Below are 13463 nucleotides of genomic sequence, written 5' to 3'. Positions count from 1 at the left end.
TAGCAACCTTGTGTTCGAAACAGCGCGCTTGGTCCGTGTGTTTACAGCACCTGAGGTACAGCCAACAGGCGCACCGCTGTCTGTTCCCAGTTTTCCTAGCGTCAGAGAGTTTTTTCTGGAACAGCGCAGAAAGGCAAAGGCTCCCAAAATAGAGCTCGAACCAAGCGTAAAGAGACCAGCTGAAAATCCGTGTTCTTCAAGTAGTCGATCGGTGCGAGGAGAAAAGTGCGTGAAGAACGAGCGCACAGAGTGCGTTTAGTGATTAGTGGGAACGCACGAAATCACGAACGATTGCCAATCGCTAGGCCCTGAAGGTGCCACACATCAGTTCGTTATCTGACACGGACACACGCACACATACACGCGGACAAACAGCGACACATACGGCAGTGGCAGCAACCTCACGTAGCAGGAGGGGGTTCAGGGTACAGGATTTCCCCTGTCATGGCGGATTCGTGCGAGTGAAACCCGATTTTCTTGTCCCGACTTTTCACCATCGATCTCACAGCACACACACACACTCTCGAACAGTGCGTGAGTGCGTGCGGACGTGCACATCGGAAAGGTGTAGAGAAAGGAGAGAGCGCACGGTGTGGTGGTGCGCGGCAAGAGACAGCGGACCGAACTTACAGTGTCTGCCTGCCCCGTAGAGGTGTGTACAGTGTGTGTGCGCGCGCGATCCGTCGTGTGGTAGCAGCAGCACGCGGGACAACCATTATTACACAATCGCCTGAAACGTAGCGTGGACGACAACCATCGTCGTCATTTGTGCGTGTGTGAGTTGGCAAGATAGAGGCGAAAAAGGGGGTGTGCAGGTTTAGTGAACGCGTGGTCACGCAAGCGGCCAGAATTCCGTACGCCACCCGTGTGTGAGGTGTGGGTTGGTTTCGGGCTATTTCGTCCAAAGTGAAGTTGCAGCAGCCCAGCAGCAGCAGCAGCAGCAAAGCAAGCGGAGGAAGAAGGTGGAAGTGTGTTTTCCATCTGGTGTATACAGCAGGCAAAAGTAGGCGCAAAAGTGCAAAAAGGAGAGCGAGAAAAACACACACACATACACGCATTAGCAGGCACGCTTCAAACCAACACTCACACACAGACGCGCAGTCATGTTCATCAACAACACGGAAGCGCTGAAGGTATGGCTGACGGCGGTGCTGGAACCGCTGTGCGATGCGGACCCGGCCGCCCTCGCCCGGTACGTGCTGGCGCTGCTGAAGAAGGACAAGCCGGAGAAGGATCTGATCGTGTCGATGAAGGAGCAGCTGGACGTGTTCCTGTCGGAGGAAACGCAACCGTTCCTGGATCGGCTGTTCCGGGTGATCAAGAGCGAGGAGTATCTGAAGTGTGCGCCGGCCCCGGCAGTCCCAGCCGCTCCGGCTGTGGTGAGCAACGGTGCGACGGTCGGCGCTGTGCCATCGTCCACTACCAGCAGCAGCAGCAGCACCGCCCAAGCACAGGCGGCTTCCACGACACCCGCCGGCGCTTCCGCGAACCACCATCACGCCGAGGAGGTGACCAGCAGCTCCCGGACGACGATTAAGCGCGAGTTTACGCCACCGCTACAGGAGTCGTCGTCGTCGTCCGGCACGGGGGGACGATCGTCGAAAGCGGTCGCCAGCTCGGCCGGCTCGAACTATTCGTCCGGCTCGTCGGCAGCTGGCAGTGGTGGAGTGACGGCTACCAGCGGCTCGATCACGTCGGAACGATCCACCTCCCCGTCCCATCATCACCATCATCATCACAGTGGCGGCGGTGGTGGCACCAGTGAGCGGTCGGAGAAGGGCCGCGGCAGCGAAACGACCTCTTCCAGCGGCGCACCATCCGTTAGCAGCAGTAGCGGAGGAGGAGGAGGAATGCTTGGCGGTGGTGCCAGCAGCCAAAAGTATTCTTCCACCCACCATCAGCAGCACTCGCCCATCAAAGGATCCGGCAAGGATGATCATGTAAGTGTGTTGAGATGCGTTGCAAAGGGCAACATTATGCTTGCAATGGCAAACGCCCCCCACTCTCTGGTACCTTGTTTCTGTGTGGGAGACCACAAGACACCCTATCAGGGGTGGTGGTGGTCCACACGAGAGAGAGGTCCACGGCAGCGAGACGAACGATGAGTTGGGTGCTAAATTTATCCCGCGCGTTGCTGGGGCTGACTATAAATATTATTAACAGCAAATGAAAATGGTCGGCTTTCACGGGTGCACCGCCACAGCAGTGGCAATGGGGGGGAGCGCACGGATTTGGATTCTGTTGGACACACGGGGTGTGTGAGGTGTGGTGATGATGTGGTGGTAAACACACCGAGATGTAGTAAAAATAATGCGTGCGCTTCCATGTAGGAGGCGCAGTCGTTCATTGTATTTTAGTTCATTTCCTTTTTATTATTTAAATCCAAACGAGATGCTACACGCATTTACAACAATTTAAGTGCACTATGTTGTCCATTTTTTTAGCGTATTGTGTTATTTTTCACTATAATTTCATCCATGTTCAGGGGCAACAAGCAGACAGCTTCTTACAGCTAGTTTGTCTATTGCATTTATTTATTATTTTAATTATATTTTACACACCAGTAAGCTCTTTGTAAAAAAGAAATCAATTTTAATGGCCCGGATTGGTTGTGGCCCGATGACATTTAGGCACGGCTCGATCGGCAAAAACCAGTATCGATTGATTGTTTCTTATTGAAAAATTAACCACTTTCCATACTGGAGCACACGAAACTGCTTAATTTACAAGCGACCAATACCCCGCAGCCCAGTCCAGCCAGGCTGCTAGATGCTGCTTGGACAGATTGTGCTCGCAAGGCGAAAGGGAATGTATGTGAACGAATGAACAAGAATGGCTATCCTTGACCTCCTTCTCATTTGGTTTGACAATTTTCCCTCCTTTGCGTCGCTGGTTGCTGTTGCTTCTGCACTGAGCGTTGTGCGTTGATTATTAAGCTGTGTTTGCTGTGTGACGGTAAAAGCATGCCGAAAAGTAGAAAAGATAGAAGAAATCTTATTGGAATTTTGAGTCTGTGTGTGCCACGTTGTGTGGAAGGGCTTTTTTGATGTCTGAAAATTGCTTTTAATTGAAGGCGTTCAAGCACAAATGAACAAGCGATGACAACAACACAGCAGCGTGCACAGAAAGATCGCCCTATGTTCAGAGATCTTGATCAAATAAACACACGCACAAACACAGTTCTAGGCAATATGCAAACATTGTTGAGCCGTTGTGCTGCTGCTGTCCGGATCGTTGTTAGATGCATTCATCATCATTACGATCAACAATAAAAGGCACATTCAGTTCATCAACTCCATCCCCCCACTAACTGAGCTGCGCGAGTGCGTAATTGCTGTGTGTCTAGAGCAGGAAGATGGTGATGTGTGTGTGAAATTGTTTTTTTATTCTGAGATGAATTTTGCATATTTTGAATTGTTTTTTTTTTTTTATCCGAGGATGTATGGCGTATGCTTGTAGCAAATAGAAGATCATCGCTAACGATCAATATTCCTCCCAATTAATTGCTGCCTCAAATTATTTAATTGCGTGGCATCATTTGTTTTTTTATGCTTTTTAAAATTACAATCACGTGTATCTGTAGCACCAAAATCCAACTACGGCTTAGAATATTATAGCAAACGCCATTACCGCAGCAGCAACGACGGCGGTGCAATCATCCTATTTACGTGTGTGATTGCCATTGCTCGTCGGTATGGTTCCCTCCCAATGGATGGCGCGCGTTGATGACTGCGCGCGCACCTCGCCGCCGGAGCGCACATCGTGCATGAACTTGTTCGAACCTGCCCGCAGCAGCATCATTCATCCACTTCTGTGTTACGTATTTCAAACGCTCACTGCTCGGGCAGAAGGGAGATTAAGACCCCCGGTTTTTGTTGACCCGACCCGCCGGCGGGAGGGATGGGCTGATAGTTTTGTGTTTATTTACCGTATGTATGTACCAAGAGTGGTGACGATGGAATGTGTATTTATTCTCTTCGTTTAATGATTTGAGCAATGATGAAAGCAGCAGCTGCGCTGCGAACGGATGTGCTTTTATTTGTACGCATCAACATATGCTACTGTGCGCAGTGTGCACAAGCGCAATAGTGTGTTAAAAGCTTTGAGTATATGTATGGTGTTTATTAAATCTGTTCCTCACATTTCTTTTCCATCCCGCAGGGTAAAGAGAGCAGCAGCAGCAGCAACAACACCCGCCGAAGCCGCCGGACGCAGAATCGATCGCGCAGCCGCTCCCGGTCCCGGTCGCGATCGTTCGAGCGGCCGCGAGATACGCGTCGATCCCGCTCGCGCGAACTGCAGCAGCGTCCGCGCGGTGGTGGTGCTGGAGGTGGCAGCCTCGGTGGCAGCGGTAATGATTCAAAGTCCGGCGGAAGTCGTTCGTCCTCGTACCGCAACAAGTCGCCGCTGCGGGGCAGCGATTCGTTCCGTCGGTACGAGCGGAAGGGGTACAGTGATCGGCGCAACAGCGGTCCGAATGCCAGTGGCACGATGGCAGGATCGGGCGCCGGCACGAATGCAGCATCGTCGGGAGGCGGTGGTAGCAGCGGCGGCGGCGGCAACGGTGTAGGCAGCAGCCGCTCGCAAAGGATCCGTTCGCACTCGCGCAGCCGTTCGCCGTCACCGAACTCGGACCGTCGAAAGATGGCCCGCTCGATGACGCCGGTCCGTCAGGCGGCGGTAGCAGCAGCCCGAGCGGTGGGTGGTGCTTTGGTGGCGGGTGACACGGTGGCATCGGCCGGTGGCGCTATGGTGGTGGATGGAGCGGCCGTAGTCAATCCGGTGTCGGCGCTGGTTGGACCGCCCGGCGTTACGGGCGGTGTGCCGATCATTCCCGTCGGCGGGGTGGTACCGACGGTTGCACCCGTACCGCCACCGTCCGCCGGAGCGCTCGATCGCGTGCTGAAAGCGGCGGCGGGTGAGGGAGGAGCGGCAACGGCCGTCCCGCTGGGCGGTGGAGGAGGTTCGGTGAAGCGCCAGCGGTGCCGCGACTTCGACGAGAAAGGGTACTGCATGCGCGGCGAAACCTGCCCCTGGGATCACGGGGCCGATCCGCTCGTGCTAGAAGGTCTGAACAATCCGGCCATGATTGCACAGATCCGCGGCCCGATTGCGGCCGAGTACAGTCCGGATGAGCCCGCCCTCTGGAACAAACACCCGAACGTGCAGCAGGGACCACCGGGAATGGGTGGAGGCGGCGGCGGCGGCGGCGTGGCGACCGGTATACGACCCGCGCTGGCCCAGCGCCTCGGCGGCGGAGGATTTGGACCCCGCGGCGGACTGGGACCGGGTGGTATGGGTGTACAGTTCCGGGGCGTGTCGCCCGGCTTCCCGATGCAGGGCGGCGGTGGCTTTGCGGGCAATCCGATCGGTGCGACACCGCTGCAGCGCGAACTGATCTCCGTGCCGGTGGTGGACGCGAACAAGGGCGGCGATGTGTCGGCCGACCATCGCAGCAATCGGTTCGAGCCGGAGGATGCGGTCGCCATCGCGGACGCAGGGCCCATGATGATGGGCGGTGGCGGCAAGCGCAAGATGCCGATGCACAACCGGCACGGACCGAGGCCGGGCGGTGGACACGGTGGCGGCCCGGGCGGCCCCGGCTCGATGCAGATGATGAACACGCAGCACAACTGCTCGCTGGAGCTGCGCAAGATTCCGCGCGGGCTGAACGAGATATCGCACCTGAACGATCACTTTTCGAAGTTCGGGAAGATTACCAACATTCAGATCCGGTACGATAACGATCCGGAGGCGGCAATTGTGACGTTTTCGTCGCACGCGGAAGCAAACGTCGCGTACCGGAGTACCGAGGCCGTGCTGAACAATCGGTTTATTAAGGTGTTTTGGCACACGCCACCGGCGGGCGGTGATCAGCCGGCCATTACGGCGTCGGCAAAGACGGAACACTCGCTGCGGAGGACGTACCCGAACCAGTACAGCATCAACAACAATCTGAGCTCGGCGGGTGCGACCGGCACGACACAGACCGGCCCGATCGTGGCAGGCGGCAAAACGCTCCAAGCGAAGGACGACGCGAACCCGTTGGCAAACGGGAACGAGAATCTCGCACCGCAGCAACAGCAGCAGCAACCGGGAGGCCCGAAAGCACACGGTGGCAATAACGCGAACAAGTACATCGGCCCCGGCACGGGCGCGTCGTTGCAGGGTGGTGGCGTCGGCGGCAACAAGGGCAGCAACCGTGCGCAAAACGAAATGCTGCGCAAGCGGCAGGAACAGTTCACCAAGGGCATCAACGAGCGGAAGGTGTTCCTGATGGACGGGTACCTGAAGGAGCAGCGCAAGCTGCTGGAGCTGATCGTGACGTACGAGGTGAGCGATCCGCGCCGACCCCAGCTGAAGGAGTCGCTCGACGAGCTGCAGGTGAAGATCAACAATCTGCGCAAGGAGATCGAGCAGGACCACCAGCTGCTGAAGGCGAACACGGCGCGCGGCCCCGGGCCCCACGGCCCGAAGCACAAGACGAAGGAGCAGCACGACAAGGAGATGCTGGACGCGGAGCTGGAGCAGATTGCGCAGGAAACGCGCACGTTCCGCACGCCGGACGGTCCGGCGGCGGCGGCAGCGGCAACGATCGCGCCCGGCCAGAAGGGACCGTACGGCGGTGGTGGGCGCAAGGGCGGTCCCGTTGGGCGGGTAGCACCGCCCGGCTCGACCAGCGTTGATCGCCGCCCAACGACCATCCTGATCACCGGGTTCGTCGAGGAGGAGGCGGACTCGCTGCTAGATCATTTCAAGCAGTTCGGCGAGGTGACGAAGCACCAGCTCGACAAGGCGGAACCGTCGCTGACGATCGGGTTCAGCACGCGACCGGTGGCGGAGAAGGCACTCGCGCGCGGTAAGCTTTTTAACAAGAAAACGCTCACGATAGTGTGGCAGACGACGGTGGCGGCAGCGGCACCGGCACCGGCGGCGGCATCCCTCGCCGGCGCATCGGCTGGTGGAGCGGGCACGACGGCGACAACGGCCGACTCGGGTAAGGAGCAGGGCGGCCGGGGCGACGGCAATCCGCTCGTCCATTCTAGCAGTGGCAGCAGCGACGGTGGGGACGGTGCGTCGCTGAAGCAGCACGACAGTGACGGTGCGGACCGGATGGGGCTCGGCAGCGGTGGCAGTGCGGCCGACCAGCTGCACTCCTCCTCGATGGAAACGCTGACCGAGACGGACGAGCTGATCGAGATGCCGATCATGGTGGAGGAGGAGGAGGAAGAGGACGACATCGAGCCGGAACGTTCCTGGCGCCGCTAAGGGGCAGCGGGAAAACGACACCTACCGGGGCGTGAAGATGGAACTGTAAATTTCCATTCGGTTAGGGTTTTTCGTTCCCGTTTTCGATAGGAATTAGCAGAGTGTGCGTGTGCCGTGCCGTGTGTTACGTGTGTGAAACCCCCCGCTTTTTTTAAAATGCTAAAATCCACTACCTTACAATCGTCGTTAACTTCGTTCATTTTTAGATTGAAGCGTTTATTTTGTTATTATATTAATTGGACGATAATTAATGCTCTTTCAATGCTTGGGCGTGTTTGCTTTGTGGTTTGTTAGAGTGGCCAAGTCTTTTTTTTTTAGCAGTAGAAAGTGGGCGCAAGCGGTTACGAAGTAGGAATATGCATATGCTTTATAACGCATAACAGTGTGGGTTCTTTTGTTTGTTGGTTTGAAATTGGCACAGGCAAGAGGAGTGGCCACACCTCCCACAGTCGATTAGGAAAATAGATGATTACTTTTATTATGTTTGTTTTAATGAAAATCAGTTGCTTTATTTTGCGATCTGCGCGATCTCTCGGATGTTTCATGTTTTGCTTTTGGTTCGGATTTAAGGCGTGGATGAGGGAAACTACCACCATGCGTGTAAGCGCTTGATATCATTAGCTGCGCGTGTTTGGTTGTTTTATGATGGACGTATCGATACAGTAGCAGTACACTGCCGACTGTTGCATTCTTCCTTTCGTCCTTTCTTTTCCTTTTTTTTAAGCTATGATTTGTGAGCCATTTTAAATTGCGTTCGGCAGTTGGGCGCGCTGCGCACCGAACGTCAACCAAACGTTTGCGCTGGTGTGCGCAAAACAAAATAATATAACACACGAATCAATGTTGTCGTTAGAAGCTATCGGAGTTGTGTTTAAAAAAAAAGTACGTAACAAAACGAGCACTTGAAAGGCAAGAACTAGATAGAAGTAGCTGTTGTGTGATGTAAAGAAAACCTTCCCCAATTTTTGTAATTGGTTTAGCAGAGAGAGAGAGAGAGAGACAGAGGAGAGAGAAGCGATCAAGTGCGTCTGCGTTTTACCAAGTAACACTGCATGTGAATCCGTCGAGTGATTAAATCAATCAAGCGAACGATACCGAATGATGATGCGGTTACATTGTAAAGCAATTGTAAGACCAACTGCGCCTCGTTTGCTTCTGTATGTCGTCGCTCGAATTACAATACGAAGCGATTACTACACCCACTGGTTAAAAGGAATAAGACGCATCTCTTCAAGCAGCAGTTGTAATCCTCCGTATCGTGCGATTTCGGGCGATGATCATACCAACAAGTTATTAGGTGGCGCGATTGGTCCTCGAAACGTAAGCGTACGAATTGTAGTAGCTTTTAAGTTAAAGCCAAACGAAAAAAACACCATCCTGGATTTGGCAAAACACACGAAAAAAATGAAAAGAAAGAAAGAAAAGAATGAACTGTGAGATGCAAAGTAAGAGCAAAAAAACATCAACAAACTCTTTAAAAAAAAAGATGAACCAAAAGAAGAGAAAACAAAAAAGATACGAAACAAAAAAGAACAGCAAATCACAGTCACATAAAACAAAAGAGAACAAAAAGTAATTGAAAAAAAACAACACATGCTTGTGAAAGCATGATATGAAGAGAGAGAGAGAGCAACCAAGCAAACAACAAAAGTAAATCGCAAAATGGTAACATATTTGCATGATCGATATATAACAAGTAATTACAACAAACAAATTAGCATTCTTGAGTATGATAATAATAATACTATTAATAAAATGAGTTAAGGAACGATTTCAAGGCAGAGATTGCAAAGCGAACAACTCAAATTTGCGATAGGAGTTGTAATAGTCATACAAAACAAAACGAATGTGTTTTATTTCTGGGCAATGGGCTGGGTGTGGGTGAGGGAAAGGGGAACAATTGGGAGGGGAGTAGAGGGTATTTACGATGTTGGCATATTTTCCTCTTGCGTGGGACCAAGTTATGGATGGATAGTGATATTTACTTTGTTTTGGCACTTAGCATGTTTGGTTCCAGCTAAACTTCTTGATATTGATGTCATCTAGTCATCATCATATAAAAGTACGTTTTTGTCAAAAAAATATTTATTTTATGAAAATAGTCAATGATCTGCATTTGCTGGTATTAATGAAACAGTATATATTTTTCACTAAACGACTAAGTTCGTGTAATAAAAACAATCTTTCTCTGTAATTAAACAAGAAATATAAATGATTCAACTGTCATTTTAACTTCACCAAAATTTGTCATCCGCGCGATCATTCTTGCTTCATCATCACCTTCTTTGGTTTCCAATCTGTCAGTTCGACGAAAGGGGCAAACATATCAACATCAACAACCATCGCACGTGCGTACGCCGTATTCTACACGCTTCAGCACTAGGAAAAGGTTGAAATTTCCTTCCCTCCCAAGTTGTATTAATAAATCTGTGTGCAAAAAAGTGTACGTTTTATCGTGTAAAAAGCGCAACCCGAAGATGTCGAATGTGGACGATTTGTTCAGTGTGTTTGACGAGCAGAACGACGACGACAATGGGCCCGTGCCGGTGGTCGAACCAGCGTCCTCGGCACCGGCCAAGCAGCCAAGCAACGATGCGGCGACCAGCAAGAAAAGGTTTGTTTCGAACGCGTTGAACCATGAGCATGAGTTTGGTTTAATTGCAAATGACTGTTTTTAGAGAGTCAACAACCGCAGCTCCTAAGCGTGAGCTGGAGGTGGTGGATGTGCTGAGCGACGAGGAACAGGTGGCGAAAAAGGCAAAGGTGGAATCGATACTGGACGATATCAAGTAAGTGACACTCTATCGGCATGAAATCGTTCGTTTTGTAACACCATGCAATTATGCTTCTGCAGCTTGGACAACATTGAAAGTCGCATCAAGGTACACACGATACAGTCGCCGGAGGCATGCACACACGAGGTGGCCGTTTACCCGGACCAGAAGTACATGCCGCTCGCACCGGCCACCGGTAAACCGGCGAAAGAGTACGCCTTCGTGCTGGATCCGTTCCAGAAGGAAGCGATCCTGTGCATCGAGAACAATCAGTCCGTGCTGGTGTCGGCCCACACGTCCGCCGGCAAGACGGTGGTGGCCGAGTACGCGATCGCGAAATCGCTCGCGGACAAGCAGCGCGTCATCTACACCACCCCGATCAAGGCCCTTTCCAACCAAAAGTATCGCGAGTTTCACGAAGAGTTCAAGGACGTCGGTCTGGTGACGGGCGACGTGACGATCAATCCGAGCGCCTCGTGCCTGATCATGACGACGGAAATTCTGCGCAACATGCTGTACCGTGGGTCGGAGATTATGCGCGAGGTCGGTTGGGTGATATTCGACGAAATCCATTACATGCGCGACAAAGAGCGGGGCGTGGTGTGGGAGGAAACGCTGATCCTGCTGCCGGACAATGTGCATTACGTGTTTCTGTCCGCCACGATACCGAACGCGCGCCAGTTCGCCGAGTGGGTGTGCCATCTGCACAAGCAGCCGTGCCACGTGGTGTACACGGACTATCGGCCGACGCCGCTGCAGCACTACCTGTTTCCGGCCGGTGGCGACGGGATACATTTGGTGGTGGACGAGCGGGGCCAGTTTAAGGAGGACAACTTTAACACGGCAATGAATGTGCTGCAAACGGCGGGCGAAGCGGCCAAGGGTGACCAGAAGGGCAGGAAGGGTGGCCTGAAGGCTTCGAATGCGGGCGAAACGAACATCTTCAAGATCGTGAAGATGATCATGGAGCGCAGCTTTGCGCCGGTCATCATATTCTCGTTCAGCAAGAAGGACTGCGAGGTGTACGCGATGCAGATGGCCAAGCTGGACTTTAACTCGAGCACGGAGAAGAAGCTGGTGGACGAGGTGTTTAACAACGCGATGGACGTGCTGACGGAGGAGGACCGTCAGCTGCCGCAGGTGGAGAATGTGCTGCCACTGTTGCGCCGCGGCATCGGCATCCATCACGGTGGACTGTTGCCCATACTGAAGGAAACGATTGAAATCCTGTTTGGCGAAGGGTTGATAAAGGCACTGTTTGCGACGGAAACGTTCGCGATGGGGCTGAACATGCCGGCCCGCACGGTGCTGTTCACTAGCCCGCGCAAGTTCGACGGCAAGGACTTCCGCTGGGTGACGTCGGGCGAGTACATCCAGATGTCGGGCCGGGCGGGACGACGCGGCCTGGACGACAAGGGTATCGTCATCTTGATGATCGACGAGGCCGTGTCGCCCGCGGTCGGCAAGGACATTGTGCAGGGCCGGGCGGATCCGATCAATTCCGCGTTCCACCTGACGTACAACATGGTGCTGAACTTGCTGCGCGTGGAAGAGATCAACCCGGAGTACATGCTGGAACGGTCGTTCTTCCAGTTTCAGAACCAATCGTCTATACCGGAAATTTACAAGCGCGTGCAGAAGAAACAGAAGCAACTGCTGGCGGTAGAGATCAAGGACGAGCAGTCGATCATCTCGTACCACCACGTGCGGGAGCAGCTCGATCGGCTGGGGCAGGAGTTCCGCGAGTACATCACGCGGCCGGTCTATTTGGTGCCGTTCCTACAGCCGGGCCGCATGATAAAGATTCAATCGGACGCGGGAGAGTTCGAGTGGGGCATCATCGTGAACTTTAAGAAGGAGAACGCCGACTCGAAGCAGAATCCACTCAAGACGGAGCAGAAGGTGGTGATCGATGTGTTGCTGCACGTGGCCGATGGGTTCGAGAAGGAGGGCATCCCGAAACCGTGCCCACCGGGCAAGCGCGGCTCGGTCGAGGTCGTTCCGGTGCTGCACAAGCTCGTGTCGCGCATTAGCTCGCTGCGCGTTTACTACCCGAACGATCTGCGCCCGGCGGACAATCGCCGCTCGGTGCTGAAAACGATCGAGGAGGTGAAGAAGCGTTTCCCGCAGGGTCCGCCACTGCTGAACCCGATCACCGATATGCACATCAAGGAGAAAGAGTTCCAGGGCATAGTGGACATGATCGACAAGTTCGAGAAGCGCCTGTTCGCTCACCCGCTGCACGAGTCGGCCGGGCTCGAGCGGCTGTACGCGCAGTACATGAGCAAGCTGGAGCTGGAGAAGGAGCTGCGCAACGAGAAGAATGCGCTGCGTGAAGCGCGCAGCCTGCTGCAGATGAGCGAGCTGAAGCACCGGAAGCGGGTGCTGCGACGATTGGGCTACTGTACGGCGGCGGACGTGATCGAGTTCAAGGGGCGCGTTGCATGCGAGCTGAGCTGCGCGGACGAGCTGCTCATCACCGAGATGGTGTTTAACGGTACGTTTACCGACCTGACGCCGTCGCAATCGTGCGCCCTGCTGAGCTGCTTCGTGTGTGATGAGAAGAGCAGCGAAATGCCGGCCGCGACCCATGAGCTGTCCGGTCCGCTGCGGCAGATGCAGGATCTGGCACGGCGCATTGCGAAGGTGTCGAACGAGTGCAAGGTGGAGGTGGACGAGGAGCGCTACGTGGAGTCGTTCAAACCGTTCCTGATGGATGTGGTGCTGTGCTGGTGCAAGGGCGCCTCGTTCGCGCAGCTCTGCAAGATGACGGACATCTTCGAGGGCTCCATCATTCGCTGTATGCGCCGGCTGGAGGAGCTGCTGCGCCAGATGGTGCAGGCGTCGAAAACGATCGGCAACACGGATCTGGAGAATAAGTTCTCCGAAGCGATCCGGTTGCTGAAGCGTGATATCGTGTTTGCTGCCTCGCTCTACTTGTAGGGTTAGTGGACAAGCGGGGCCAGTGTACGAGGATGATTGGGTGTGATGAAGGACGAATGTAACAAAAGATAAATAAATGAATTAAGGATAAGAAGACCAAATTTTAGTATATTTTTATTTGTGCACATTGTTAGATGTTAATCGTTTGTCGTTGTAATTTTAATCTAGTTACCAATGGAAGTATCTGAGGTTTAAGAATTCATAAAATCTCATCGTAGTGCACATGGGACATCAATCTCGAAGTTTAGTACGAGATTGATAGCTAAAGAAAGCAGTTGAAGAATCAGGAGCAGTTGTTGAACTAGTTCTGGGTTCGTCGCTTGAGACCTTGGGGCAGTTGTTAAGAGTTAAAAGCTTTAGGACGTTCTTGTAATTGCTGCAATTGGTTCCAGAGTCCTCAGGTTCCTGTGTGAGGGCCATGCCATTCTTATAAAACCGGAGAATCCAGCCCAGAAAGTCATCCGGAGTTGTTCACAA

At 53.4% G+C, this 13463-nt stretch overlaps 2 protein-coding genes across 2 annotated transcripts; both read left to right on the top strand.

Moving 5' to 3' along the window:
• The first annotated feature begins 72 nt into the window (after nucleotides 1-72).
• Nucleotides 73-8639, top strand: LOC120900841 (zinc finger protein swm). Its single transcript, XM_040308349.1, has 2 exons — nucleotides 73-1940; nucleotides 4162-8639. The coding sequence occupies exons 1-2, from the start codon at nucleotides 1104-1106 to the stop codon at nucleotides 7267-7269; spliced, it is 3945 nt and encodes a 1314-aa protein (XP_040164283.1). The 5' UTR covers nucleotides 73-1103; the 3' UTR covers nucleotides 7270-8639.
• Nucleotides 8640-9577: 938 nt separating this feature from the next.
• On the top strand, nucleotides 9578-13095 carry LOC120903202 (exosome RNA helicase MTR4). The gene is made up of 3 exons (XM_040312481.1): nucleotides 9578-9883; nucleotides 9948-10058; nucleotides 10124-13095. Exons 1-3 carry the CDS (start codon nucleotides 9747-9749, stop codon nucleotides 12984-12986), a joined length of 3111 nt encoding a protein of 1036 aa, XP_040168415.1. The 5' UTR covers nucleotides 9578-9746; the 3' UTR covers nucleotides 12987-13095.
• The last annotated feature ends 368 nt before the right edge of the window (nucleotides 13096-13463 follow it).

This window comes from Anopheles arabiensis, chromosome 3 (assembly GCF_016920715.1).
Source record: "Anopheles arabiensis isolate DONGOLA chromosome 3, AaraD3, whole genome shotgun sequence".
NCBI lineage: Eukaryota > Metazoa > Arthropoda > Insecta > Diptera > Culicidae > Anopheles > Anopheles arabiensis.
The sequence above is the reverse complement of the archived record's forward strand: the minus strand, read 5'-3'. Positions and strand labels throughout refer to the sequence as shown.